General features: G+C 42.2%; 1 protein-coding gene across 1 annotated transcript in view; it reads left to right on the forward strand.

Annotated features, from left to right (window-relative positions):
- The window catches only part of PRKAA2 (protein kinase AMP-activated catalytic subunit alpha 2), a 74266-nt gene that overhangs the window by 34023 nt on the left and 13890 nt on the right, over positions 1 to 26353 (forward strand). The window contains exons 3-8 of the mRNA XM_020976906.2: positions 8179 to 8272; positions 9005 to 9149; positions 13517 to 13604; positions 16607 to 16831; positions 23145 to 23649; positions 25202 to 25328. Coding sequence (XP_020832565.1) covers positions 8179 to 8272; positions 9005 to 9149; positions 13517 to 13604; positions 16607 to 16831; positions 23145 to 23649; positions 25202 to 25328 — 1184 coding nt within the window. The remainder of the gene's footprint in view (positions 1 to 8178; positions 8273 to 9004; positions 9150 to 13516; positions 13605 to 16606; positions 16832 to 23144; positions 23650 to 25201; positions 25329 to 26353) is intronic.

The following is a 26353-nucleotide window of genomic DNA, read 5'->3' on the forward strand; positions in this document are numbered from 1 at the left end:
CAATATTTGGGTGCTCATTTGTCAGGTAAGTTTTAGAAGGTGTTTTTGTGCCTCTCTTGTTTGGGCTGGTTGACCTCTGAGTTCCCCTTCCTACCCTGAGATTTGAGCCTCCGTGACATAAAGCTGTCTATTACAGTTCTCTGGGTTAGTAACTCAGCCTCCTCAACAATGTGCAGGTTCTGTTCAGGAGTGACTGTGTCTGGCCTAACGCTTTTGCTTCCCCTAGTGCCTAGCATAGTGCCCTGTGCAGACTAGGTGCTTCACGTGGTTTTTCTTTTCTTTTTGTATTGTATAGTGTGGTCTTAGTAGAATTCCTTGCTTCCCTCTACTCCTTTTTTCTGTTTGTGTGAAAGTAAGGAGCCTTCCGTGCGCTGAGAATACGGCTGCAGGGGCTGGAGAAGCTTCTCTTTGTGTGATGTCACTCCACCACCTCAGTCACTCCAAACACCATCCTCATGTGTGCTGTAGAAATGGCCTTCTATCTGCTCTTCCTGCCTCTAGTCTCTTTCTATACCATCGTCCACACAACTGAGAAATAGATTTCTTTTTTAAAAATTTTAATTTATTATTTATTTTTAGTATTCTTTAAAAAAAATTTTCAGGCCCAAATTCTCCCTCTCCCTCTAGCCCCTCCCCTCCCCATTGAGAAGGCAAGCAATCTATCAATTAGACATGTGAAATAATGCAGAACATATTTCTATATTAGCCATTTTGCAAAAAAAAAAAGCAAGAAAAATAAAGTAAAAAAAAGTTTCAATTTGTACTTGAGTTCATTAATTCTCTCTGGAGGTGATTAGCATGTTTCAGCATGGGTTGTGTGGCACTGTCTTGGATCATCGTCATGATCAGAGTAGCTAAGTCATTCATGGTTGATCGCCGTTACAATATTGCTGTTACTGTGTACAATGCTGCTCACACAGTGATTTTCTTTAAACACAGATCAGACTGTGTTACTCCCCTACTCAGTAAACTCCAGTAGCTCCCAATTGCCTCTAGGATAATCTGTGAGCTCTGTTTGGCTTTTAATGCCTTTCACTACTTAGCTGTTCTCCCTCTTTTCAGTGTCATACATTTCTCCCTTTCCCTCAGTTGCTGGCCTCACAGCATTCATTGGTTTTCGCTTTGTTCCTTACACCTGTCCCTACATCTCTTGTCTTCATGCCTTGGTGCCGGCCATCACCCGTGCCTGGAAAGCTCTTTCCTCACTTGTCTCATAGAATTTGTCCCCCTTGCTCAAGCGCCTTCCAGGAGGCCTTTTCTGGCCTCTTCCCCTGGTTCCTATGCCAGACTTAGTGTGGGCATTCCCTGAAATTCCATTCCTAGTCCCCTGCTTTCTCTACCCCCATCCTCTGGTCGTCTCATTAATTGTCAGGGGTTCAACTGTCACCTTCATGCAAATGGCTTTCTGTAGAACAAGGCCGTTGTGGTAATCATCATAAGGTTCCAAAATAAAACCAAAAACCTAGTGCTGTCACACTCGTTACTGGTTTTGTTTTCAAATTGTCTGTGTCTGGGGAATTATTTTCAGCCTCTTCTCTTAGTTTTAGCTTGTCTGGATTTAAAATCATTTGTTATTATTTCTGCACAGAGAAGCCATGGGCCATTCTCAGAATTGCTCAGAAAATTGCTTTGATATTTTAAAGTTGCTGGCTCTCCAGCCAGGGCTTAAATCTGTTCAGCTGAGTTACCTCTTATTTCAGGTAGGAATTGTAAGAGAAAAGACTCCCACAGCGAGCATAGGAACAAGCCCGCTGTGAGCGTCTGATTGTTTTCACGATGTTTGAGAGGGAGAACTGGTTCTTGGAGGAGTTTGTTTTGTTTTGTATAGCTTTGCCCTCACTGCTAAGAAGGGCTTCCACATACGGAATGATCCTCTACAATTAGCAGGAAAGATCTGAACCTTAAACACTAAGAAAAGATGACGTGTCCTGCATGGTTTCTTTAGAGATGTGATTTGTAGAAATCCTTTGAGCGCAGACCTAAAGGGAACAACAAACAGAAAGAAACCGTGGGATTTAAGGGCATCCCCAAAGTGGGATGGTCTGGTCATAAGTTTTTAGCCAAGAGAGTGAGACAATCATGCTGCTTAGGAAAAGGACTCATTGGGCTGTGAGATGGATGGAAGAGAAAGACACACCTGGAGGGGAGAGGCCAGTTAGAAAGCTGGGTTGGAGTGGCCCAGGTGTGAGATACGCAGGCCTGAGCGAGGATAGCAGCATGGGAGTATGGGCAAAGTCACTTTTTTTTTTCCAGGGATGTTTCAAAGGAAGAATCACTAATACTTTGTGGCTGATGGGATGTGTCGGAGAAGTGAGGAGTCAAAGGTATTTTAAGGATTGGTTGATTTGCAGAAAGGTCAAGAATCGCAGAATTTCAAACTTACAAAAAGATCTCAATGACAGTCCAGTCCAACTAGCATCAGGGCAAAACTCAGGAAGGAATTGTCATTGAGGAGAACAGTAAACTTTGCATGTCATGGGAGAAATGTCTTATAAACCACTGGACGGTACGACTGAAGCTTTGTGAGAGAGAGCAGGGTTGGAGACATGGGTTTGGGAGGCATACACATTAGAGGGAGAAGGGAGAGGAGAGAAGGAGGGAGGCATAGGAGGAGCTCCAGGCAGACACTCTTGCTACTGGATTACCTGACTGAAATGGGAAGGAAGAGACATTCCCAACAGAAAAAGATACCTTTCAAGAAAAAAAAAGATCATCATGTAATTAATTCAAATCGGTTAAGAAAAACCTACAATCTCAGAATCTCAGAATTGTAAAGGAATTCAGAGCCCATCTAGTCCAGCCCATGCCTGCCTAGGAAATGCTTCCACAACATCCTCCAGAAATGGCTACCCAGCCTTTAATTAAAGGTGACTAGTGAGCAGGAGCCCAGAACCTCCCAAAGCAGCCTGCCTCATTCCTAGAGAGCTGTAATTGTTAAGAATCCTCAGTCTGCCCCCCAGGACCTCTATCCCTGACTGCACGAGCCTTTCTGAACAGTCCAGTCGCTCTTGCCCTCCCGTGTTACTGCGTTTACTTCTCTGTATAACTGTGGGGTTCCCCAAGTAGGCCGTCAGGCCCTGAAGGACGGCCTTGTTTGAGGTCTGGCTCTCCACGTGTGCTTGCTGAATGTCACTATGTCTCTTCTAGCACATGAATGTTCCTCAGCTTCCTCAAAGGCGGCCGTCATGTTCCTGAGTCCCTAAGCGTTTTCTTTTCCAGCTTCAACACTCCTGGTGCCCTCGACTGGTCCTTGTCTGGAAAGGTGTCAAGGGTTAGTCCAGACCTAGCCCATCCCTTCTGCTCTCTCTACATCTCTAACAGTTTGCTGATAATAGTTAATGAGGACCTTGAGACAATTTCAATGTCTCCAGTTATTAAAAACAAATCTTTATTTTTACTATGCTCTGTAAAATAGAATCTGAACAGTCCAACTGATCAAGATTTTATAAAAAATTTCCAAAGAATTGAGGAAAAGAGAAAGCCCAATGAAAGTATTTGACAGCAATCACAAAGTAACCATGAAGAATGCTTTTATGCTGGTTATAATTACAGAAATATTTAAATACTATTCATGTAGGTCTGTATAAAATAATTGTAACATTTTCCTATGTTGTCTATAGTTTGAGGAAGAGTGGTAGTAGTAATAATAGCAGCAATAGCAGTAGCAGCAGTAGTAATAGCTGCATTTAATATCTCGTCTCATTTCATCCTTACAACATCCTGGTGGGTAAGCACGCTTGCTATCTCCATTTTACAGATAAGGAAACTGAGACAGATGCTTGGAGGCAGTCCTGTGCTGGTGCTGTCACCTCCTTTCTCATTGCCCTTGGACTTCTGGCTGACTTTGTGTTTAGCTCTGAGGTGGAGGATTCACTGGCTACAGTTTTATATTAGATTTTTGAATCATTATTTGGTGTACATAGCTATGTGGGACCTGAGAAGCCCTCCTCTCCTGCTGGCATCCTGGTCTGAAGCTGGCCTAATTGACTATCTAACTCATTTTCCAATGTACTCAGCTCTCATCTCTCCATGATCCCTTCCATCAGAGGACCTCACCTCATGCTTTATCAGAACACAGTTGATGTTGTCTGTGAGCTCCCTGTCCTTCCCTAGTCTACCATGTCAAGACCTTTTGTTATTATCTTCCATTTTCTATTCCTTTACTTCAATTTCGGGGGAAGAAATGACCATTCTTCTTACCAGGCCTAATTCCTCCATTTCTACTGCTGTTCCCTCTCCTCCAGTGAGTTGCCTCTACCATCATTCCGTTGCTCTAATTTTCAGTTTTTGACTCTCTCCTGACTCCTTTCTATCTGAGACAACAGCAACATACACAGAAAATAATTCATTTTGACCAAGGATTCTTACTAGGAATATAGGGATTGTTCAGCATTAGGAAAACAGTTTATCTGTTCAATTATGTTAACAAGAAAGATATAAAAAACTACATGATTAATTGTATAGCTGCAGAACAAAGCCTTTGACAAAAGACAACACTCATTTATATTAAAAATTTCCCAAGGGAAAAGCATAGAAGGACTCTTCTTTAATATTATTAAAAGCATATATTTTAAAACCCAAAGTTATTGTTTGCAACGAAGGAACATTATTGAATGCATGCCTATTACAAATGAGAGTGGAGCAAGGCTGCTCCCCCCCCCCCATTATTTGATATGATTCCAGAACTGCTAGCTAGAGAAATATGCAGAGAGAATAAAATTAAAGGTGTAAGCATTTTAAAATTGGAAATGAAGTTATCCATGTGTACAGATGAAATGATGGTATACTCAGAACCGCAGAGAATAATCAAAGAAACTAACTGGCTTGATTACCAGCTTCAGCAAGGTAGTAGGATGCTACTACCTTTTGTTATTCAATCATTTCAGTAGTGTCTGACTCTCTGTAACTCTATCTGGAGTTTTGTTGGCAAAGGTACTACAGTTGTTTACCATTTCCTTCTCCAACTCATTTTACACATGAAGAAATTGAGGCAAACAAGGTTAAGTGACTTTCCCAGGGTCACATAGCTAGTAAGTGTCTGAAGCTAGATTTGAACTTGAGAAGATGCCTCTTCTCGACTGCAGGTCCAGCACTCTGTGCACTATGGCGCCACTTAGCAGCCTTTAGAAGGATACTACAATCCATAAAAATAAACTATTTAAATAATGCTAACCAAAATCAAGAAAGAAATAAGTGGCATTCCATCCCAAATCACTACAAAATGCACAAAATATCTAGAAAGTTAACCTACAAATACATATATAAGACTTGTAAAAATACAACTATAGAACGTTCTTTTTAGAAAGAAAAGAAACAAATAATGAGAGCTATTCACTGCTCATGATCGAGTCATGCCAATATTTGAAAAATGACATTACCTATATCAATTTGTAGACTTAAAGCTTACTGCAGCGGGTGGTGGAGAGGGAGATGCTTTTTAGAAGTAGACACGGTAGTAGAATTCATTCGGAAGAATAAAAACACTAGCATCCCAAGAGAAATAATGAGAAGTAGGCATGGAGGGGCAATGCTATGAATCATTAGCAGACCTCCAACTGTATTGTAAAGCAGGGGTCTCTAAAACTCTTAATTGGTTAAAAGAACAGAAAAATGGGGCCATAAGCTATAAGGCTTTAGACCTGGAATGACTTTAGAAGCCATTGAGACTATGTATGCCCTTCATGTTCTAGCTGAGGAAACTGAGGCAAACAAAGGTTAAATAATATTGTATCCTCCCCATTTCTGAAGCACTTATTTAAGGCCTTCTACATGCAGTATATGATAATGTTTACTAATGGAAAAGTTTTACATAAATTCCAGAACATGACATTTTTGAAATTGTAGCTTTGACGCTTTATGTATTATGGTGTCTTTCTATATTGAATCTATATGTGGAAATTACATGTTTTGAGGTGAAGGGCTGTGTGTGTGTGTGTGTGTGTGTGTATTTGTGTTGGTATACTTTGCTATCTTCCTGACCAATTTTTATGGCATTCTATCACATCCTATCTCTTTAACTGAAGTAAATAATTAAGCATAAACTAGATACGAGGTCAGAATCAATTATACCAGATCATAGTAATCCATTTACCAATGATGAACCAATAGGAATGATAGCTGGCATCATAATAGTGCTTTACAATGTTTCAAACACTTTCCTTATTTGATCCTCACAGCTACCCTGTGGGGTGAGTAGTACAGTTTTTATTTTACAGAAGAGGAAACTAAGGCACACAGCAGTTAAATGATTTCCTACAATCACACCACTAGTAAGTGAAACAGCCAAGATTTTAACTCAAGTCTTCTGAATCCAGATCTATTTTTTTTTCTCACTAGACCATAGCTACTTGATCTGAAAAACCTGATTTAGTTTTAAAATGTATAGATACATATACAAACATTCATTACTATCAGTGATTCAGAATGCCTTTACAATTCACGTGCCAATCCCTGAGGGCTAGAAGGGATGAGCCCCAAAGAAGGAGACCCACCTAGTATAAGAGGCAGCAGCAATGGCAATCCAGATGAGCTCTGTCTGTTGACCTTCTTTCCTTTTCTCGGAGCGCACGATGTAGTGGGCCGTGTGCTTCCATTTCCTGAAAGCCTTTGACACAGTCTCTTCCTCTGTCCTTGTGGACGAGCAGGAAGGTGTGAGCTAAATGTCAGGTGCCCATTTCACTGGATTTGGAATGAGTTCAGTGATTCCGCCATTCCCAGGCCAGTGATGGAAAGATAAGAGTCACTGTGCTCACAGTCTTTGCTTGGGCAATGAGTCTCCATCCTTGACCCCATTCGTATCAACCCTTTTGTCAGTGTCTTGGTGGCATGTGGAGCTTATCGTATTTTCACAAAACAAGGAACTTGGTGTTGGAGGACTGAGCCAGATTTTTGTTAGGCTAGAATTGCTGTCTATATATGTCTAAAAGGATGGGATTTGAAAGGGATAAGTATAAAATCTACACTGGAATGGGGAAAAAACACAATTGTATTGGTATAGGATTGGGTGATGCAGCTCAATGTGAGAGATACTAGATTTGAGATGGTATGGTGGCTAGAGGGCTGGACATGGAGTCAGAAAGACCTGAGTTCAAATATTGCCTCAGACACTTAACTATATCAGTTAACTCGATGGCCTCTGAATTCCCTTCTAACTCTGAAATTCTGTGATTCAGGTAGAGGGATGGCAGGGATGTCAAAGGTTGGATAGCTTTGAAGTCAAGGTGAGGCTAGAGTTGATGAAGATGAGGGCACTGGAGAGTCTTCCATGTAAGAATTAATTGAAGTAACTGAACATATTTAGTTGTTGGACTTGGAAGCTAATTACCCCTTTATAATATCTTCAGAGCAATGATGAGGAAGGGGAACTGGTCTTCTGAGAACAGCACTTCCACTAAACATTGAACAAAGTACATTTCAGTTCAACGTATAGAGCTATCTACCAGTATGCCTTGGTATGGGATGATATGATGTGCCTTGGGGAAAGACGGTAGGTTCCACATCACTGGAAGTCTGGAAATGGGGATTTTTCATAGACACTGTTTGTACTAGATGGCTTCTGAGCTCTCTTCCAACTTTAAATTATTTTAAAGGAAGGAATATGTGCTATTCTCATTTTTTTTTTCCAATGAGGGACACAGAGTGGCTTTGTATAAAGAGTACCATACTTAAAGCCCAGAGCTTGTATATTACAGAAAAGTTTGTGTTTTAAGTCTTGGATTATGCAGTCTGGCCCTACCTAGGCAAGGCAGTCTCAGCACTCTGCTTTCTGTTTTCTCTTCTACCGAAAGGAAATAATAGTAATATTCCCTCTCTTGCACCATTGGTGTGAGGAAAGTACTTTGTGAACCATAGAACACCATAGACTTGGGAGCTGTGGATTAAAAAATAAAAACCTGGAGTAACAGTGCTGTCTTTTAGGAGAAAGTCATTTTGTTTTGTGAAATAATTCTAAGGTGCATAGTTTTTTTTTTTTTTCACAGAGACTTGTTAAAAGAGAAATTGTTTTGGAAGGGTTCTGGTGGGGTTAGTGGAGAATATAACCTAAGATAGAATGATTGCACGTGTGATTGTACCTAAAAATGTTATAGTCTTTTATAGTACTAGGAAAAGCTGTTGATGTTTAAAGTCATTTTTCTGTAAACTAAAATTTTCTAAATTCTTTCCATTTTCCTCTAAAAGCTACCAAGTCATCAGCACGCCAACTGATTTTTTTATGGTAATGGAATATGTGTCTGGTGGTGAATTATTTGACTACATCTGTAAACATGGACGGGTGAGTGACATGAAATTCAGTACATTAGGCCAAAGAAGACGAGGATGGTGGTGGACAGAGAGTGTGTGTGTTTGAGTGTGTGTGTGTGTGTGTGTGTGTGTGTGTGTTTTAATGGATTCTTGGAATGTGATAGGTTTTTAAATTTTAACTATTTGATCCCATCTGAAAGACCTCAAATATCTTTAAGAAATTGCCATGTATCAATGTTCTTTTCATGTATGACACTTGCAGAATTGGGGTTGTCTCAATAGTCGTCTCTAAGCAAAACACTGAATTTTAGATAAACATGAGCTATTTCTTGGAAAGGTCCCTTTTTTTTTTGCGAAGTTTTAAAGATTCATTTGATTTATGAAACATGCAGAGATTCTGTTGTGATTTTTAGGAATGGAATTCCACATCACAACAGACACTACAGAATGCCCTTTTCAGCATCCATAATTGGGTACAAATGCCTAGGTGAGTGCACCTTTTCAGATCAGGCTCTTTCATCTAGTTCTCAGCCTTCTCCAGGCACTCAGGGAATACAAATGACCTCTGAATCAGGATATGCCAGTCAGTTTTCATGTTTTGCTAATAGAAAGGTTTTTTTGTTTGTTTCTTGTCTTTTTTTTTTTAAAGAACAGATTTTTGATAAATTCTATTTAACATAAGATACATTCTAAAGTCACTGTTCTCTTAGTGAGTGAGTAAATACTAAATATATCTTACCGTTGTTTCTTTTGGGGCTGGCAGGTCGAAGAGATGGAGGCTAGAAGACTCTTTCAGCAGATTCTTTCTGCTGTGGATTATTGTCACAGACACATGGTTGTTCACCGAGACCTGAAACCCGAGAATGTGCTGCTAGATGCCCACATGAATGCCAAGATTGCCGACTTTGGTATGTGACTCCCACAGTGCGCCAGAAATGTGAAAGCGGCTGCTGGTATTCAGGGGAGTGCGCCAATGTAGGGACAATTGCCCCTCCACCCAAGGCTTGGCAAGCTCTGTGGGCCTGTGGTGTGGGGGGCTTTGTTCAACAAAATCTTCAGAAATATGTACTCTATCCTCCTGACACACGAGATTAGTTAAGTCCCATCTAGGGAACATAAAATAACTGACCATCGTGGAGTAAAAATTACATTGAAAAGAGGGCTGCTTAAAAAATAATTAAAAATCAACTGGAGAAAAATAACTTAATCCCTAAGAATTGATGGGTCAAGAAATAAACCACAAATTGATAGTTTCCTTAAAGATAATGATGGTAACAAGGCAATAGAACACAATTTTAGGGATACAGCTGGAATAGTTCTTAGGGGAAAATTTATATCTCTACTTCTATTAAAAAAAATAGAAAGAACAGATCAATGAATTGGGAATGCATTTAAAAATATTAGAAAACTAACCAGTGAAACTGCCCCCACCAAGTAAACCATCAAATTATAAATCCTAAACGTAAAAAAGAGATGAACAAAACTGAAAAAAAATGAATTAAATAAAACTAAGATCTTTTTTAAGAAAGCTAATTTGATCAAAAAGAAGAGGAAAATCAAATTACCAGTATGAAAAGTGAAAAAAGAGAATTCATAATAAATGAAAAAGAAATAAAGGATGTTATTAGAAAATATTTTGCCCAACTATATTTCCATGAGACTGACAACTTAAATAAAATAAATGAATATTAAAAAAATACAAAATACCTAGATTAACAAAACTAGAAATAAAGAATTAAAGTAACTTATTTTCATAGGTACAAATTAAAGAAGCTATAAATGAACTTCTGAAGGGAAAAACTGTAGGACCAGTTAAACTCACAAGTGAATTCTACCAAACATTCAAAGAACAATTCCATTATTACAAAAACTGTTTGCAAAAAATACCAAAAGAAGGGATCCTAATAAATTTCTTCTGAAACACTAGCATAGTCTTGATTCTAAACCAGGGAGAGTTAAAGCAGAAAAAGAAAACTATTGGTCCATATCCCTAATAAACATTAATGCAAACATTTAAAATAAAACATTAGCAAAGAGGTTAAAGCAACATATCACAAAGATCATGCACTGTGAACACAGGTTGGATTTATACCAGGAATTCAGGGTTGGTTTAATATTTGGAAAATTGTAACCTTAACCATATTAGTCTTAAAATGAATAAAAATCATGTGATTATATCAATAGATACAGAAAAATCTGTTGACAAAATAGAATATTCATCTTTTAAAAACATCAGAAAACCTAGGAATAAATGATACTTTCCTCAAAATGATAAACAGTATATATCTAAAGCTAAGAGCTACCATTATAACCAATAAAGTAGATTTCTTTCCAGTAAAATCAGAGATCAATGAGAACTGTGCATTGTAATCACTTCTATTTGATGTAGTGCTAGAAGTGGTGGGTATAATGATAAGAAAAGAACAAAAACTTGAGTAAATAAGTAGAGGGAAAGCAGAAGCAAAATGATCACTTTTTGCCAATGCTGAGATGATATACTTAAGGAATTCTATAGAATCAACTAAAAAATAAAACAATTATTAACCAGCAAATTTGAAGGGCGCAAAATAAATTCACACGAATCATCAGCATTTCTATATAACACCAATAAAACCCAACTCAAGTATTAAAACTAAGTATAGAATGTATAAAATACTTGAGAATCTCTGAAAATACACCTAAAATTATATAAATTCAACAGGAAACCACTGTTTACAAAAATAGAAACAGGCTTAAATCATTGAAAAAATACTTATTGCTCATGGAAGGGATAAGTCAATAGAATAAAAATAGCAATACTAACACAATGAATTTACTTATTCAGTGCCATAGCAATCTAACTACCAAAGGCTTATTTTAGAGAACTAGAAAAAACAATAGAATTCAAATAGGGGCAGAAAAGGTCCAGAATCTCATAGGAAATAATGAAAGGAGGTGGGAAGGAAGGAGGCTTCTCAGTGCCAGACCTCACACTAGATGCAGAACAATTTGGTGCTGGTTAAAATCCAGAGAGATCAGTCGTTGGAACAATTTAGATAGACAAGAACACACACGAGAACAAATGTGTCTGGTGCTCTACTAGGTGAGAAACACAAACACCCTAACACCTGGGATAAAGATTAACTACGTGATAAAAAATGGTGGGAGAACTGGGAGAAGTGTGGAAGAAATCAGATTGAGACCAGCGCCTCACATCTTATACCTAAGGAAGCTCTGCCTGGATGTGACGTCAGTATAAAAGCTCTAAATACATCATAAGTCCATTAGTGCCAGGCATTGGGCTAGTGCTTAACAAATGTTATCTTATTTAGGCAGCACAATAACCTAGGGAGGTGGATGCTGTCATTATCCCCATTTTACAGATGAGGAAACTGAGGCAGGTGGAAGTTGTGACTTGCCCAGGGTCACACAACTAGTAAGTGTCTGAGGCCAGATTTGAACTCAGGTCTTTCTGACTTCAGATCCAGCACTGTATCCCCTGCACTACCTAGCTGCAGTACTTTGGGGGTAAAAAAATGGACCCTAAAGGGATGGCCATCGGTTGAGGAACGATTGAATAAGCTGGGAGGTATATGAAGGTGAGGGAACACCATGGCGCACTAAGAAATGGGGAAGTAGACAGTTTCAGGGACGTGAAAAGATTGGTCTGAACTGATACAGAGGGCAGTGGGCAGAGCCAGACCAGTGTGTACTGTAACATCTGTGTTAGGAACACGAACAATTCTGAGGACTTTTAGTAACTGAGGAAGCATCAAATGAGAAAACGCAGGAGAACAATTTCTGTACTAGCAACAATCTTACAAAGACAAAGAAATGTGGAAGCTGTAAGAACTGTGATCAGTACAGTGATTCTTCGTGATTCCAAGGGAGCAGTCATGAAATGTGAGGCCCGCCTCCTCTAGGAGAGGGGATAGAGTTTGGGTGCAGAATGAGGCATAGATTTTTGTATATGGTTAATAAGAGAATTTGTTTTGCTTGACTTTGCAAATTTATTATGAATAATTTATTTTTTTCTTTTTTTCAATGGGGTGGAAGGTGGGAGAGTGAGAAAATGGATTTCTGTTAATTAAAAAAAAATTAAAACTACTGACATGGGGAGGATGTTACGGTAGTGGTGGAGTGTTGCATACACTTTGAAATGAGGTCAACTTATTGTTAGTTTTACCTAGATGCTTTACTTTGTTATAAGAGACCACTTAAGACTGGGAGTAATCCATGCATATTTGTAATGTAAAAACAAAACATCAATAAAACTTTGATTTAAAAAAAAGCATATTAGAGTTGGGAGAGATCTTAGCGATCATCCGGTCCAAGTCCTCTTTTTGCAAATGGTAAAACTGAGGCCCAGAGCTGGGAAGGGGCTTTTCTTTTTAACTTAATTTATGTATTTAATTTTCAACATTCACTTCCATAAGATTTTGAGTTTTAAATTTTCTCCCCCTCCCCAAGACAGCATGCAGTCTGATAGAGGCTCTACATATCCATTCCTACTAAATGTATTTCACATTAGTCATGTTGTAAAGGAGAATTAGAACCAGTGGAAGGAAACATGAGAAGGAAGAAACAAAACAAAACAACAAAAAAAGAGAGTGAATAGTCTGCTTCCATCTGCATTCAGACTTCATGGTCCTCATGGTTCTTTCTCTGGATGTGGATGGCATTTTCCATCATGAGTCTTTTAGAGTTGTCTTAGATGCTTGCATAGCTGAGAAGAGCTAAGTCTGTCAAAGTCAGTCATCACACAGTATGGCTGTTACTGTGTACAGTGTTCTCCAGGTTCTGCTCAGAAGTGACTTTTCTGCAGTGCCAGAGCCAGGGGCCTTTTAAAAGGATTTTTGTTTTGTTTTTGAAGTAAGTCAGCGGACTGCATTTTCCTCCTTTAAACTGCTGAAATAAGTCAGCTCCCAGCCTGCAGGGCTCACTTAAACTATAACTGAAACTGATGATATTTGGTAAATAATTTATTTGAAATCACTTCATTGTGAAAAATAAACCAGCATTTCAAAGCTCGATAGGCTTTGACATTTCATTTGTCTTTTGATGAGATTTTTTTTCTCATCTCCATGTCTTAAAATGCAATATTAATAAGTGACCTCTGGCTTGAAAATGCCCATAACCATTTACTTTTCACACAGTTCCCTATAATATTTTAAAAAATAAGATGAATGACATGTGGAAAGGCAATATATTCCTGACAGTTCTAAAGCTGCTGCTGCTGCTGATATTTAAACATTAGAAATATTTAGCACTAGGTAAACCGTATTTTTATTTTCAGGTTTATCAAATATGATGTCAGATGGTGAATTTCTGAGAACAAGCTGTGGGTCTCCAAATTATGCAGCACCTGAAGTCATCTCAGGCAGGTAATGCATCAGTGAAGGTTCTGTTTTCCGAAGATTCTCTCTTCACTCGAGAGACCTTAGCACATAACCGAGTGATTCCACCCAGAGTTGTGTAGAAAAATTTGGAGAGGCCGCATAGGGCTCCAACATTCAGCCCTGACGAGAGTGGCCTGGGCTTCCTGAGGGTCTCCCGCTGGACGATGGTTGACCAGTTCTTAACTTAAGGCTGTGGTTGAGGGGCTTCGTAGCAGAGATCCTTTCTGACATCACATGAACTTCTGTGAATGTGATTCCATTTTTTGCTCACCATTTCCCAGTATCCATTTAGGATAGCTTGTTTTCAGGAGAAGAAGCATCTTGAGAGTTCGCTGGAGTCAATTTTTTTTCTGGCAAAGAATAGATGGGAGGGACCACATGTTTTTAGGGACTCTGGGCTCTCTTTAGAGTTTATCATTAATATGTGGATAACCTCTTTTGTATATTCCTTGGCCTCTGCAAAGTGCAGGCAGAGTGATTGTTTTGAGGCTCCAGTCTTTTCTTTCTCCTCTATATTCCATTCCGTCTCCACTATATTTATCTCGAAAGCTCAGATTTATGCGCGTTGCCTACTGTGTTAGACCAGATGTTCGCTGGGCACGGCGAAGCATGCCTGTGATTCCAGCTTCTGGGCAGGCCGAGGCTGTCCTGTCTCTTGAACTTGGAAATTCTGAGCTGCAGTGGGCCCGGAGGTCTGCACTAAGGTTAGCGTGAACATGGGGGGCCTCCAGAATCTGGGGGTTCACAGGCTGCCCAAAGTGATCAGAATTCCTGTGCTGATCAGGAGTAGGTTCAAGACCAGGAGGAGCCCCTACCTTTCCAGCTTCAGTGAGATGGGATGCCTAGTTTTTGTTTTTTTTTAAAGAGGGGAAAGTTGTAAGCTCCTGGGGGCAGGGATGGTTTCTGCTTTTCTGTTTGTTTGTCCCTGTGCTGAGCCCAGCGCGTGACACACGGGAAACCCTTGAGAAGTGTTGGCTGGCAGAGACCAAGTACATAATAGCAGTGGATGTTTTTTAGTGGACTGTATATAGAACAAAGTCTTGTCTCCCTGCTTATCAATCAAATGCTATTTTACTAAGTGCCTACTATGTGCCAGGTGCTGGCAGGTCAGTGGACAGCATGGTAGCTTTTACTGTGAAAGGAGCTTAGTGAGATTCATGCTGTTAGACAACTTTATTCTTTTACTTCTGACTTTAACCAGCATGAACACTTTGGCACACTCAGCAGAGCTGAGAGGGTTGTAAACAACTTGGACTCTGCTGCGCACAGCTGGCTTTCCTTTTCAGGAATATGACAGATGCCGCCTTTTACTTTCAAAGCCATCCTGCTGGTTACCAAGCATCTTTGTGGCATCGATCTTTAGTCCCTGTTAGTATTAACGTGGCTTTTAATTGTTTAAGTGAGGTTCTCTCCAAGCAAAAAGCAAAATTCCATTGACAGTAGAACGAAATCACTTGAGCAAAGAAAACGGTAGCTACCCGTTGGTGCAGGCAGCAAGGCCAGTACAGGAAGGCAAAAACACATGCTAAACGATTGCAGTTTTAACAGTTAGATTCATTTGTTGGAATTGCAGGTCCATACTAAATTAGCAGAGACTGTCGTGTGCCACTGGTGTCTAAGGCAGTGGTAGTGTGGTGTTTGTGCTTGTGTGTGTGTGTGTGTGTGTGCGCATGCATGTGTGTGTCAAATGTGTTGTGTATATGTGTGTGTGTGAGAGAGAGAGAGAGAGAGAGAGAGAGAGAGAATGAGAGTAAAAGGGAATAATAATATTGTAGACGTAAGCATAGCTAACCTGTAGGTAAAGATCTAGCCCCCAAATGGCACATACATGCATATTGAAATCTAATCTTAAGCCCGAGTTGCCACTGAGAACAATGAATAAAAGGAAGATGTATTCAGGATGAAGTGAGCTAAGTCACTTCCATAACAAGATCATAGATTGTTAGAGATGGCCAAATCTTAGAGATTATTTAAGCCAAGTTATTGTTTTTAAAATTTCCTTTATTTCAATCAAGATTTATTTTCTCTCCCTTCTACCCCTCTCAAGGAAAAAATTCAACAAGAACCCCTTGTAACAAATATGGATGGTCACGCCAAATGAATTGCCCCATTAGCCTAGTCCGCTAGTCTGTCTCCTGCTGCCTCTCGAGTCCTTCACTTCTCTGCTAGTTGGGGGTGGGCAGCGTGCCTCATCGTCAGATGCCGGCAGCTTGGGTTGGTCATTGTGTGGATCGGCATTCTTAAGCCCTTTAGAGCTAGTTGTCTTTACAGTGTTGTATGGTGTATATTGTTATGTCGGTCCTGCTCTTCAGGTCCCTTCCCTCTGCTGCATTTCATGCAGCTCTTCCTGGGTTTCTCTGAAACCATCCCTTTCACTGTTTCTTACAGAACAATAGTATCCCTGTGGCGTAGTTTGTTTGACCGTTCCTCGACGGACGGGCACCGTAACAGAAGAGCAGCTGTGCACCGTACGCACATCCTTGTGTCCTTTTCCTCTCTGAGCTCTCCGAGGCACGGGCTGTGTAGTGGTGCGGCCGAGCCGAAGGGCATGCGGGATTCGGTCCCTTTTGGGGGCGCGCTCACTTTATTGTGGCCGTGAGCCCAGAGAGGCAGAGGACACCTGAAGTGCTTCGGAACGGTGCTCCCCCTGCACGCCTCTCCTGACCGTTCAGAGCTGTAGCAGTGAGCCCCAGAGGGCTGTCTAGACACTTCCACCTCCTGCAGTGTTGTGGTCCCGGCTTTTCTTTGAAACAGGCTGTGGCTTGGAAGTTACTTTGTCACACAGGTCTTTTTATTGTAGCATTGTTTGTGGTTACATGAGCCCTTCTTGGTGGGAGAAGATGTCGACAAGGAGGCTGGTGGCCAAGGAGTTCAGGATGTTGGAAGCGACGGTGCGATTTGGCGGTGGTGGTTTTGGGTGGTGGTCTGTGAGGAGAGCCCACCCGCCACGCCCCTCTCGGTGTCCCCCTCCCTCATCTCTCATTCAGATTGTACGCGGGGCCCGAGGTCGACATTTGGAGCTGTGGTGTGATTCTGTATGCCCTCCTCTGCGGTACGCTGCCCTTCGATGATGAACACGTCCCAACGCTGTTTAAGAAGATTCGGGGAGGTGTTTTTTACATCCCAGAGTATCTAAACCGTTCTGTTGCTACTCTCCTCATGCACATGTTGCAAGTGGATCCCTTGAAACGAGCAACCATCAAAGATATAAGGTAATTGCTGTTTTTTACTGTGCCCTTTCAATGCAGTTAACGTTGTTAAGAGGATTTTACGTTTTTTGTTACTGCCATCTCAGCCAGGTAGGTGGGTATAAGTGTCTAGATTTTAGCTTTATTTAAATAAATTAAACACAAAGATATTTGCTGAGTTTAAACTCTTTAAATAGCTGCTGGTGGGCTTGCTGTGAAAGGCTGATATGGGAGAGGCTTTGGAAAGTGCAGTTGCTGGCTTGGCAACTGATGGGGAGAAGCTTTTTATAGTGCCCACATGCCAGGGTGAGGCATTCCCCAATGCACGCATCTCCTCTTGTCGGAGCTCTCAGAAGTTTCTGGTTCCTGCCTGCCATTTCAGCAGGTGTTGGTTTACAGATTATCTGGACGTGTTTCTAGATCCTCATCCTTGCCCTGCACAAACCAGAATGCCTATTTTAGGACACCAGACCCATGGAGGATGTAAGTGGTGGCTGTAGTATTTGTTTACTGTGTTTACAGTAAGTCTGCCTAACAGTGCAATGTGTGCTCAATTCAATAAACATTTATTAAGCACCTCCTGTGTGCTGGGCAGTGGATATACAAAGATGAACAACAACATAGTTCCTTCTCTTAGCACTAGGCTTGGCACCGACTAGGTGCTTCATAAGTGCCTGTTGACTTGCCTCTGGGAGATTACAATCCAATGAGAGAATGCTGTGACAAACATTCACAGTGTGATAACAAGGTGGGATGTGATGGGCATAAAGAAGAAATCTAGAAAAAAGACCCAGAGAAATATGAGGAAGGTCACTCTCAGCTGGGGGGTGGGTGTGGCGTGGAGACTCAGGGGAAACTTTGCAGGTGTGTTGGCGCCAGCCCTGGCTCTGAAGACAAAGAATTATTTCGACAGACCGATGAGGAGGTGGCAGGCAGGGCAGAGGGGGCGTTAGGAGAAAGGCCTATACAATAATCATTAAAGAGTGTCCACTAGGTGCCAGGCACCATGCCAAGCTCTTTACAAGTACGATCTCATTTGATCCTCACAACAACCCTAGGAAATAGGTGCTATTATCTTCCCATTTTACACTTGAAGAAATTGAGGTGCCAGGTTAAGTGACTTGCCCAGGGTCACATAGCTAGTAAATATCTGAGGCTGGATTTGAACTTAGGTCTTCCTGTCTCTGGGAAGGGAGGAAAAAGTATCATAGGATCTTAGACTCTGGGCTCAGTGCTCTGTCGGTTAAGCCCCCTAGCTGCCAAAAGCAGCTGAAGATACATGCCTGGAGCTCAGAGCAAATAGTAGACTTTAAGAATAGGCTGGGGGGTATTGGGAATAGAGGTAATTATTGAAATCATGGAAGTGGGCTGGGTCTGCAAGGGAAAGTCAGTGTACTGTAAAGTAAGAAACGGCCAAAGACAAAGCCTTGGGGAAGGACATCCCCCCCCCACTTTGCTGGTGTGTCTCTGCCTCCCTTCTCCCTCCCCACTTCCTCCTCCTTCTCCTCTCCCCCTCCCCCTTCTCCCCCTCCCCCCTTTGTTCCCTCTCACAGTCAGACTCTATCTGGAATATTGTGTTCAGCCATAGGGGTCACACTTTAGGAACAGCACTGATGAATGGAAGTCAGTAAAAAAAAATGGCGACAGGATTGTGAGGAAACTTGCGATGATGCCGGGCATGGGCCAGTTCAAGGGAAAAGTGGTTGTTCAGCCTGAAGAAGAGAAGCTTTCGTAGGGGCACGACCCCCGCTTTTACGTGGGTGCATGGCTGTTATGGAGAAGTGGCGCGTGATGTGTTCTGTCGCTCCCGGTGGACAGAAGTAGGAAGCAAACCGTTGAAGCAAACTGCGGCTCGACGTGAGGAAAAACCTCTTAATTTGAGCCGTCCCAAAGCGGGTTGGGCCAGCTCGGGTAGCACTCCCCGGTTCTTCCCTGGAAGTCTGCCTTGAAGGCGAGGAGATGGCCTGGCATGGCTGCTGCCGTCATCCTCAGGGCCGGAGCAGGCCCGATGCTCTTGGGAGCTCGCCTCTGACCTGGGCTTCTGCCCGCCCCATTTCCAGCACCTCACACTTGTCGCCTGCAGAATTGGTCAGTCAGGAGGGAGACGAGTAAGGAAGTGAAAGCGCCATATGTAGATTAACCTTTTTAGAAATCTAGCAGCAGAGTGGAAGAAAGCCCCAGGATGAAAGCTTGAGCGGGTAGCACGCCAAGAGAAGGGTCTTTGAGTCTTCCTTTATGAACAGGCCCAACTGCCCTCCAAGCCTCTGGCAGACCCCGACCTTCCTCTAAAGCTCGGAGGTGTCCTCCTTCCTTCCCTCCCCACCAGGGTCAGGATCTAAATACAGAGAAAAACAGAGAGGTTCATGTTGTAAGAGTTAGTTCTGGAGGGGCAGTTAGGTGGCGCAGTGGGTGGAGTTCTGGCCTTGGAGTCAGTAGGACCTGAGTTCAAATGTGGCCTCAGACACTTGGCGTTTACTAGCTGTGTGACCCTGGGCAAGTCACTTACCCCAGACTGCCTCACCCAAAAAAAACCAAAACCCAACAAAGGAGTCTGGAAACGAACATGTCAGAAAGGACCTTTTGAAGGCACTACATCTGTAAAGGAAGGACCTTACTTTGTGAGACTCTTGCATCTCCACCTACTGCTGTACACACCGAGACATCTGTAAGCAGGAGCTGTTTTTTTTTCAAACAACAATTTGTAAATTATAATTTCATTAACTTGTATAAATTTCTAAAATGATGAATAATTTTAGCATTAGAGAAGGGAGGAGGAGGAAAGGGAAGGTAAATATGGTCCAGTAAATGGTATCAAATAAATATATGGTATAAAACCACCACATATCTTATTCTTTAGCAATATTAACTTTGTAAAGTAACTTAATGTCAGGAATTTAATTTGAGTTATTTTCAAATTTTTGTAACTTTGAAACCGAAGTTGACTTCAGAGTCAATTTCAGGAAGTTTTAAATGTTGGGTTTGTAGCTTTCAGGTATATGTATAATCATACACATAGACATGTTTACTTACATAGACATACATGTGCTATACATGTGTATTTAAATTTTGTGGAGAAAGTCTTCATTTGGCAAGTCATGGTTGCATATGAGTCCCTTCTCTTTATTGTAAAAAAAATTTTTCATTTATGAATTCACTTGGCCTAGATTGGTGGTATAGTGGATAGATAGAATCCTGGGCCTGGAGTCAAGAAGACTCATCTTTGTGAGTTTAAATCTGGCCTTAGACAATTACTAGTTGTGTGACCCTGGGCAAGTCACATAACCTTGTTTGCCTCAGTTTCCTCATCTGTAAATTGAGTTGGAGAAGGAAATGGCAAGCCACTCTGGGATCTCTGCCAAGAAAACCCGAAACAGTGTAGAGGAGAGTTGGGCACAGCTGAATGACTGAATGACAGAATGGCCTGTCTTGAAGTTTACCAATTGTCTGTGGTGCAGGGGCAGGGATTTCTCAGTTTTGAGAGGTGATTTACATAACCTTTCTAGGCTGGATTTCCCATTTTATATCAAAATCAGGGCAGTGTTAGTGAGAGAAAGCCATTTTTCTTGAGAGTTGTTTAATAGTGTACGTGAAGCAAACTGGTTTGGGATTAGTTTCCCGTGGACAAGTAAACCTCCACGAGCCTCATCGTCACAGCCAAGCTTATCCTAAGTTCTACCCTGTAATCTTGGTACCTACAAACGCAGCCTCCATCATTCTTGTTCTCATAGACATGTGGTCATGGGCAAGAGAGGCTGGACCAGTTTGGATTGGCCCCTGAGAGCAGAAGTAGGGGCATGGGGCAGGGTGGGGACAGGAGAGGGGAAAGGTGCAGAAAGGCAGACCGAGGTTTGAGCTGGAAACAAAACAAAACAAAACTTAATACCAATGAGGAAGCATCCAGAAATTAAATGGTAGTCAAGAATGTCAAGAAACAAGACATGAGAATGGAGGTCATGACCTTAAGGATTGGTTGGGAGAAGGAAAATGAGGCATTAAAAGAGGCATAAGGTTTGGTTAGAGAGGTGGGAGAAACCAGCAGAATGTGCTGTCTCAGAAAGCAGCGGAGGAGAAAGTCCAACAGGATCATCGATCTGGAGTTGGAGGGGACCTTCGAGGCCACTGATTCTCCTTATTTTTCAGAGGAGAAACTAAGGCCCACCCAGAGAGGACAAGTGACTCTTCAGCTTCCACAGAGCTAGTGTCAGGGCAGGAGTTTGAACCCCAGTCTTCTTGATTCCAACCTCAGCATCATCTCCAGCGCACAGCGCTGCCTCCAGGGCTTGGGGAAGCTGGGTCATTAGAGTCAAGTGCAACCAAGCCATCAGGGAGGATGGCTGAAATGGAGGCTTTAGATTTGAGGTCAGTTAGTGGGGTCATTGGTGACAATTGAGAGGAGAGGTTCAGTGTGTGGAGCAGTGTGAATGACAGGTAGATGTCTGATTGGGAAGGAGTGAAAATAAGCCATAGCAGGTTTTGGAGAGAAGGAAGCACGTTTGGAGTTGCTGATGGGGATGGGTGGTAAGAAACTGGAGATGTCGGCTGTAGGTGGCTTCTTGAAGAAGCTTAGCTAGGGGGTGCAGCTAGGTGGCACAGTGAATAGAGCTCTGGTCTTGGAGTCAGGAGGACCTGAGTTCAGATCCAGCCTCAGACACTTAACATGTACTAGCTGTGTGACCCTTGCCAAGTCACTTAACCCCAATCACCTCAGCAAAACGAAGAAGAAGGAGGAGAAGGAGAAGAAGAAGAAGAGGAGAAGGAGAAAGAAGAAGAAGAAGAAGAAGAAGAAGAAGAAGAAGAAGAAGAAGAAGAAGAAGAAGGAAGAGGAGGAGGAGGAGGAGGAGGAGGAGGAGGAGGAGGAGGAGAAGAAGAAGAGAAGAAGAAGAAGAAGAAGAAGAAGAAGAAGAAGAAGAAGAAGAAGAAGAAGAAGAAGAAGCAGAAGCAGAAGCAGAAGCAGCTGCTACTTAGCTAGGAAGGGTTAGCAAGGCTGGCACCTAGCTAGTGTGGGAGCATGCAGAGAGCAGCGTGGGGGTGGAGGAGACTTGAGAAAGTGCACGGATGTATGGGAGGAAAAAGCTCCCTGGAGTGGAAGAGACTGAAGGTGCATGAGAGGCGAGTGATGCTTGTTGGAGCAGGGTCCTGGAGAGGAGAGAAGGGGCAGATCCAAGGGCGGAGGTGAACGCATTAGCTAGATGAGAAGTAGGGATGGAGAGAGAGAAGAGGCAGTGGACCTGGGAGAAGTGTGGGCAGAAGAAGTGTAATTGATGAGGTATGGGTCATCTGGCCTCAGTCATCTCAGTGAAGTAGAAGACTGAGTCACAGTCCTGTGTGTGTGTGTGTGTGTGTGTGTGTGTGTGTGTGTGTGTGCATGCATCATGAGTGTAGTGGGGGATGGCATGGAGGCAGGCATTGGAGTTTTAAGGAGAGGAAGAAGCATGGGAAAATTGTTGTAGGGAAAGAGTCAATTCAGTCATTTTTCAGTCATCTCTGACTCTTCATGACCCCATTTGTGAGTTTTCTTTAAACTTTTTTTTTTGTTAGCAGAGATGCTAGAGTGGTTTGCCATTTCCTTCTCCAGTTCACTTTATAGAAGAGGAAACTGAGGCAAACAGGGTGAAGTGACTTGCCCAAGGTCACACAGCTAGTAAGTGTCTGAGGCTGGATTTAAACATAGGAAGATGAGTGTTCTTGACTGCAGGCCCGGCGCTCTATCCTCTGTATCACCTAGCTGTCTGTAGGGAAAGAGAGGGAGTCATTCATTAAGAGGGGAGATGAGGGATTAGTGAGCAGCAGAGAGAGTCTGCTGGAGGTGGGGCACCATCCCTGTGCAGCAGGTTCCACCTTAAAAGCAAACAATACCATTCTTAGTCATTAATGAACATTATTGAGTGCCTGTTGTCATTATGAAGTTTTAAATGTTGAGATGCTAGATGCTAATGGGTTTGTTTTTACCTTTTGGTTCGAAAATTCCTTTGATGTTTTAATGACTCGACCCCTTATTATATAGTTGAAATTTATGTTAATGAGCATATCTTATTGAATCCTTCTGCATTAGGCCAGGATCTCCAAAGCACAGCTCACTTTTTGTTGTTGTTATTGTTATTGGCACCTGCCAGAGGAGGAAAGCCCCTAAGCCCATGCAGGTCAGCTCCTGTTCTTCTGTTTATAGCCAGCCCATGCAGGTCAGCTCCTGTTCTTCTGTTTATAGCCTTAGACAGTTTCCTGGGGGCATGGAGATGGTGAGTAATTTACCCAGAGTCACAAAACCGGGATGAGCCCCGTTCTCCATTCTCTCCACGAAGCCACTTTTCCTATTCTCATGACCTTTTGTTTTTCCTAGAGAGCATGAGTGGTTTAAACAAGACTTACCCAGTTATTTATTTCCTGAAGACCCTTCCTATGATGCAAACGTCATCGATGATGAAGCTGTGAAGGAAGTGTGTGAAAAGTTTGAGTGCACAGAGTCGGAGGTGATGAACAGCTTGTATAGTGGGGACCCTCAGGACCAGCTCGCGGTGGCTTATCATCTCGTCATCGATAACCGGAGAATCATGAACCAAGCCAGTGAGTTCTACCTTGCCTCTAGCCCTCCCACTGGCTCTTTCATGGATGACAGCACCATGCACATTCCCACTGGGCTGAAGCCACACCCTGAACGGATGCCACCTCTAATATCAGACAGCCCCAAAGCCAAATGCCCTCTGGATGCTCTGAATACTACCAAGCCCAAATCTCTAGCTGTGAAAAAAGCCAAGTGGCACCTGGGCATTCGCAGTCAAAGCAAACCCTGCGATATTATGAATGAAGTCTACCGGGCTATGAAGCAGCTGGATTATGAGTGGAAGGTAGGACATAGCTGTGATTCATGACCCTTTTTCATGAATTATTTCCCTGTATGGTGTGTCAATCTGAGCTGATGAACTGAGTCATGAGATCAGTGAGCAGCAACACAGTGAGTTACTAGTCAGTGGCATCTTAACTGTTTCTAATTCACATGTACTTAAAATGATTTTAATAGTTTTGGCTAAGCCCCATTCTTATTACTAATGTGCCATATGCTGCTGCTGCTTTTTTTTTTTTATAATCCTTTCTTTTTGTCAGGATGGAAAGACAAGCATTTCTCTTTACAGAACTGGGGGATGCTGGAAAACTGTCCATAGTTCTAATTCTAGTGGAGAATCCCCTGCCAAGTATGTTTATCAGCTTGACAACACCTGAGAAAATAGCTCACCTGTTTCAGCCTGCGCTCCAGCAATCGCATGTCCTGAGACTCCACAGATAGTATGTTTTTCTTTTTTCTTTCTTTAAAGGATTCACTTGCTAGGAGGCTGTGGCAGTGAGTGTGTGGACAACATACCTATTACTCTCCCCACCCCCCCGGCCATTGATTTTGCCTTCAGGAAATGGATGCTTTTCTCTAGGTTGAGAAAACCTGACAAATTTTCAGATGCATGTGATTTTCTAAAGAATCCCTTCCTGGGAGTGGACGCTCTCAGCACATACTTTGCCATTAGAAGTAAAAAACCCAAATTGTTCTTGATTGATTCAGATTCCATTCAAATACTTGTCAAATGCATTTTATCATTTTAGAAAGCCATTTTCCATTTCCCTTTGGAAATTATTAATGACACTTTCCTTATTTCTTTCAATAAAAAAATGAAAAGGAAGAAATGATCTGAAATTTGCCATGTGCTTAAATTGATTTGTTTGAAGAAAGAAATACTATTCATTTCAATATTTATACATTTATATATGTGGATCAATAATTTTTTGAAACTCTTTCAAAGAGCTCTCTTAAATTCTTCCCCCTTCTCTTTTCTGAGTAGAATGAGAAAGGTGGTAGGTAGAGAGTTCTTTCCTTTTTGTTTCATCTAAAAAGGAATATCATTCTTTTAAAAATTCTTTTCTAAAAATGAGCTTATTTTTCCCAATTGATTTGGTAATTCTCTTTAATTTTTTTGACTTCATTTATTCATATGGTATATGCTTTATGTTGTTGGTGGGTGATAAGTGTTTTCAAAAATGAGGTATATTTCTTCCCTTCTAATAGCTAAGGCTGGATTTGAACTCAGGTCATCCTGATTCCAGACCTAGCATTCTGTCCAGTGCATCAGCATGCAACATTATTCCATGATCCTGTGATTTAATATATATTCCTTATGAGTTGGACCTTAAGTAAAGGCCTTTTCTCAATGCAGCTCAAGGGTAGGTTGTGGGGAGTGTGGCAACAGAGGGGAGTCTAAGAACAGCCTGAGAAAATATCCTATAGAATGGAAAGGTTATTGAAGAATTTTTTTCCTTATTGACAGTGCATTCTAAACATTTCTCATAGAGTAAAGGGGAAGCATTGCATTTTCTGTACTCTTCCTTTACCTAAAAGAAGGTTCCATGTTGTAGGTGGTGAATGCGTATCATCTTAGAGTGAGAAGAAGGAACCCCGTGACTGGCAATTATGTGAAAATGAGCCTTCAGCTGTACCAGGTGGACAATCGAAGTTACCTTTTGGACTTCAAAAGTATTGATGGTAAGGAGGCCATGTCAGCTTGGGCTCGGAGGCCTGCTCAGGCACCCCGTGGAAGTGAGTTTGGCCGCAGTTCAGTCTATTAAAATCGCACATCTGTACAAGGACAGCGTGGTGGCATGGGAAGGGGGAGGAGAAGTCCATTTGGAGTCAGAGGACCCGAGTTCAGACCCCGATTGCCTTTTTTTACTTAATGTTTCTGGTCCATGATTTCTTCATCCAAAAGGAAGTGGTTGGATTAGATGACCTTCAGAGTCCCTTCCAGCTCTGAGTCTGTGATCCCAGGTGTAACTGGCAGCTCTGAGAATGGCCTCTGCCACCCATGATTGTGTGCTCCCTAACCAATAAACACAGAATGGAGGGAGGTTCAAGGGAATGAAAAGCACCCTTCAGGCCCAGGAAATGACAGTCTTTCACAAGAATTCTGACTAGGCATAAAATCAAGTGGGAGCCACCCGGATGCACACACCACAGTGCCCACAAAGACCTCTATGTTATTGTCATCTCTCTTCCCGAGACATTTACATGGAGAAGGCCATTGTAGAGGGATCTAGCGGTGGTGCAGGTGTTGGAGGGGATGACCTCCGCGGCTCCTTTCAGCTCTGAAATTCTGGCACGCTTGCTCTGCTCTGCTGCTAATTGCTTTGTCTTCTCTCATTAAAAACCCATCTCTGCAGTTCTGGGCAGTTTTGTAGTCGGCGTCCTTGCCAACCGCTGCTCGTCAAGTGTGTGCAGCACAACCTTCAGTGCTGAAAGGCCCCTCCCTCCTGAGGCAGCCACTTCTCCTTTGGGGTCTGCTTCCAGCTTGTTAGGAAGTTTTCCTAATGCCTTCCACCCCTTAGTGGATGGTGTCCTCTCCAGGACCAAGCAGAACAATACATGTGAAAGCCCTTCAGATACCTGCAGGGTTTCTTCATGTGACTCCTTAGTCTTCCATTCTCCAGGCCAGGGGTGGGGAGCCTGTGGCCTCTAGGTCCTCAAGTGCAGCCCTTTGACTGAATCCAAACTTCACAGAACAAGTTGCCTTA

Source organism: Phascolarctos cinereus, unplaced genomic scaffold (genome assembly GCF_003287225.1).
Source record: "Phascolarctos cinereus isolate Bilbo 61053 unplaced genomic scaffold, phaCin_HiC Scaffold_5;HRSCAF=322, whole genome shotgun sequence".
Lineage (NCBI taxonomy): Eukaryota > Metazoa > Chordata > Mammalia > Diprotodontia > Phascolarctidae > Phascolarctos > Phascolarctos cinereus.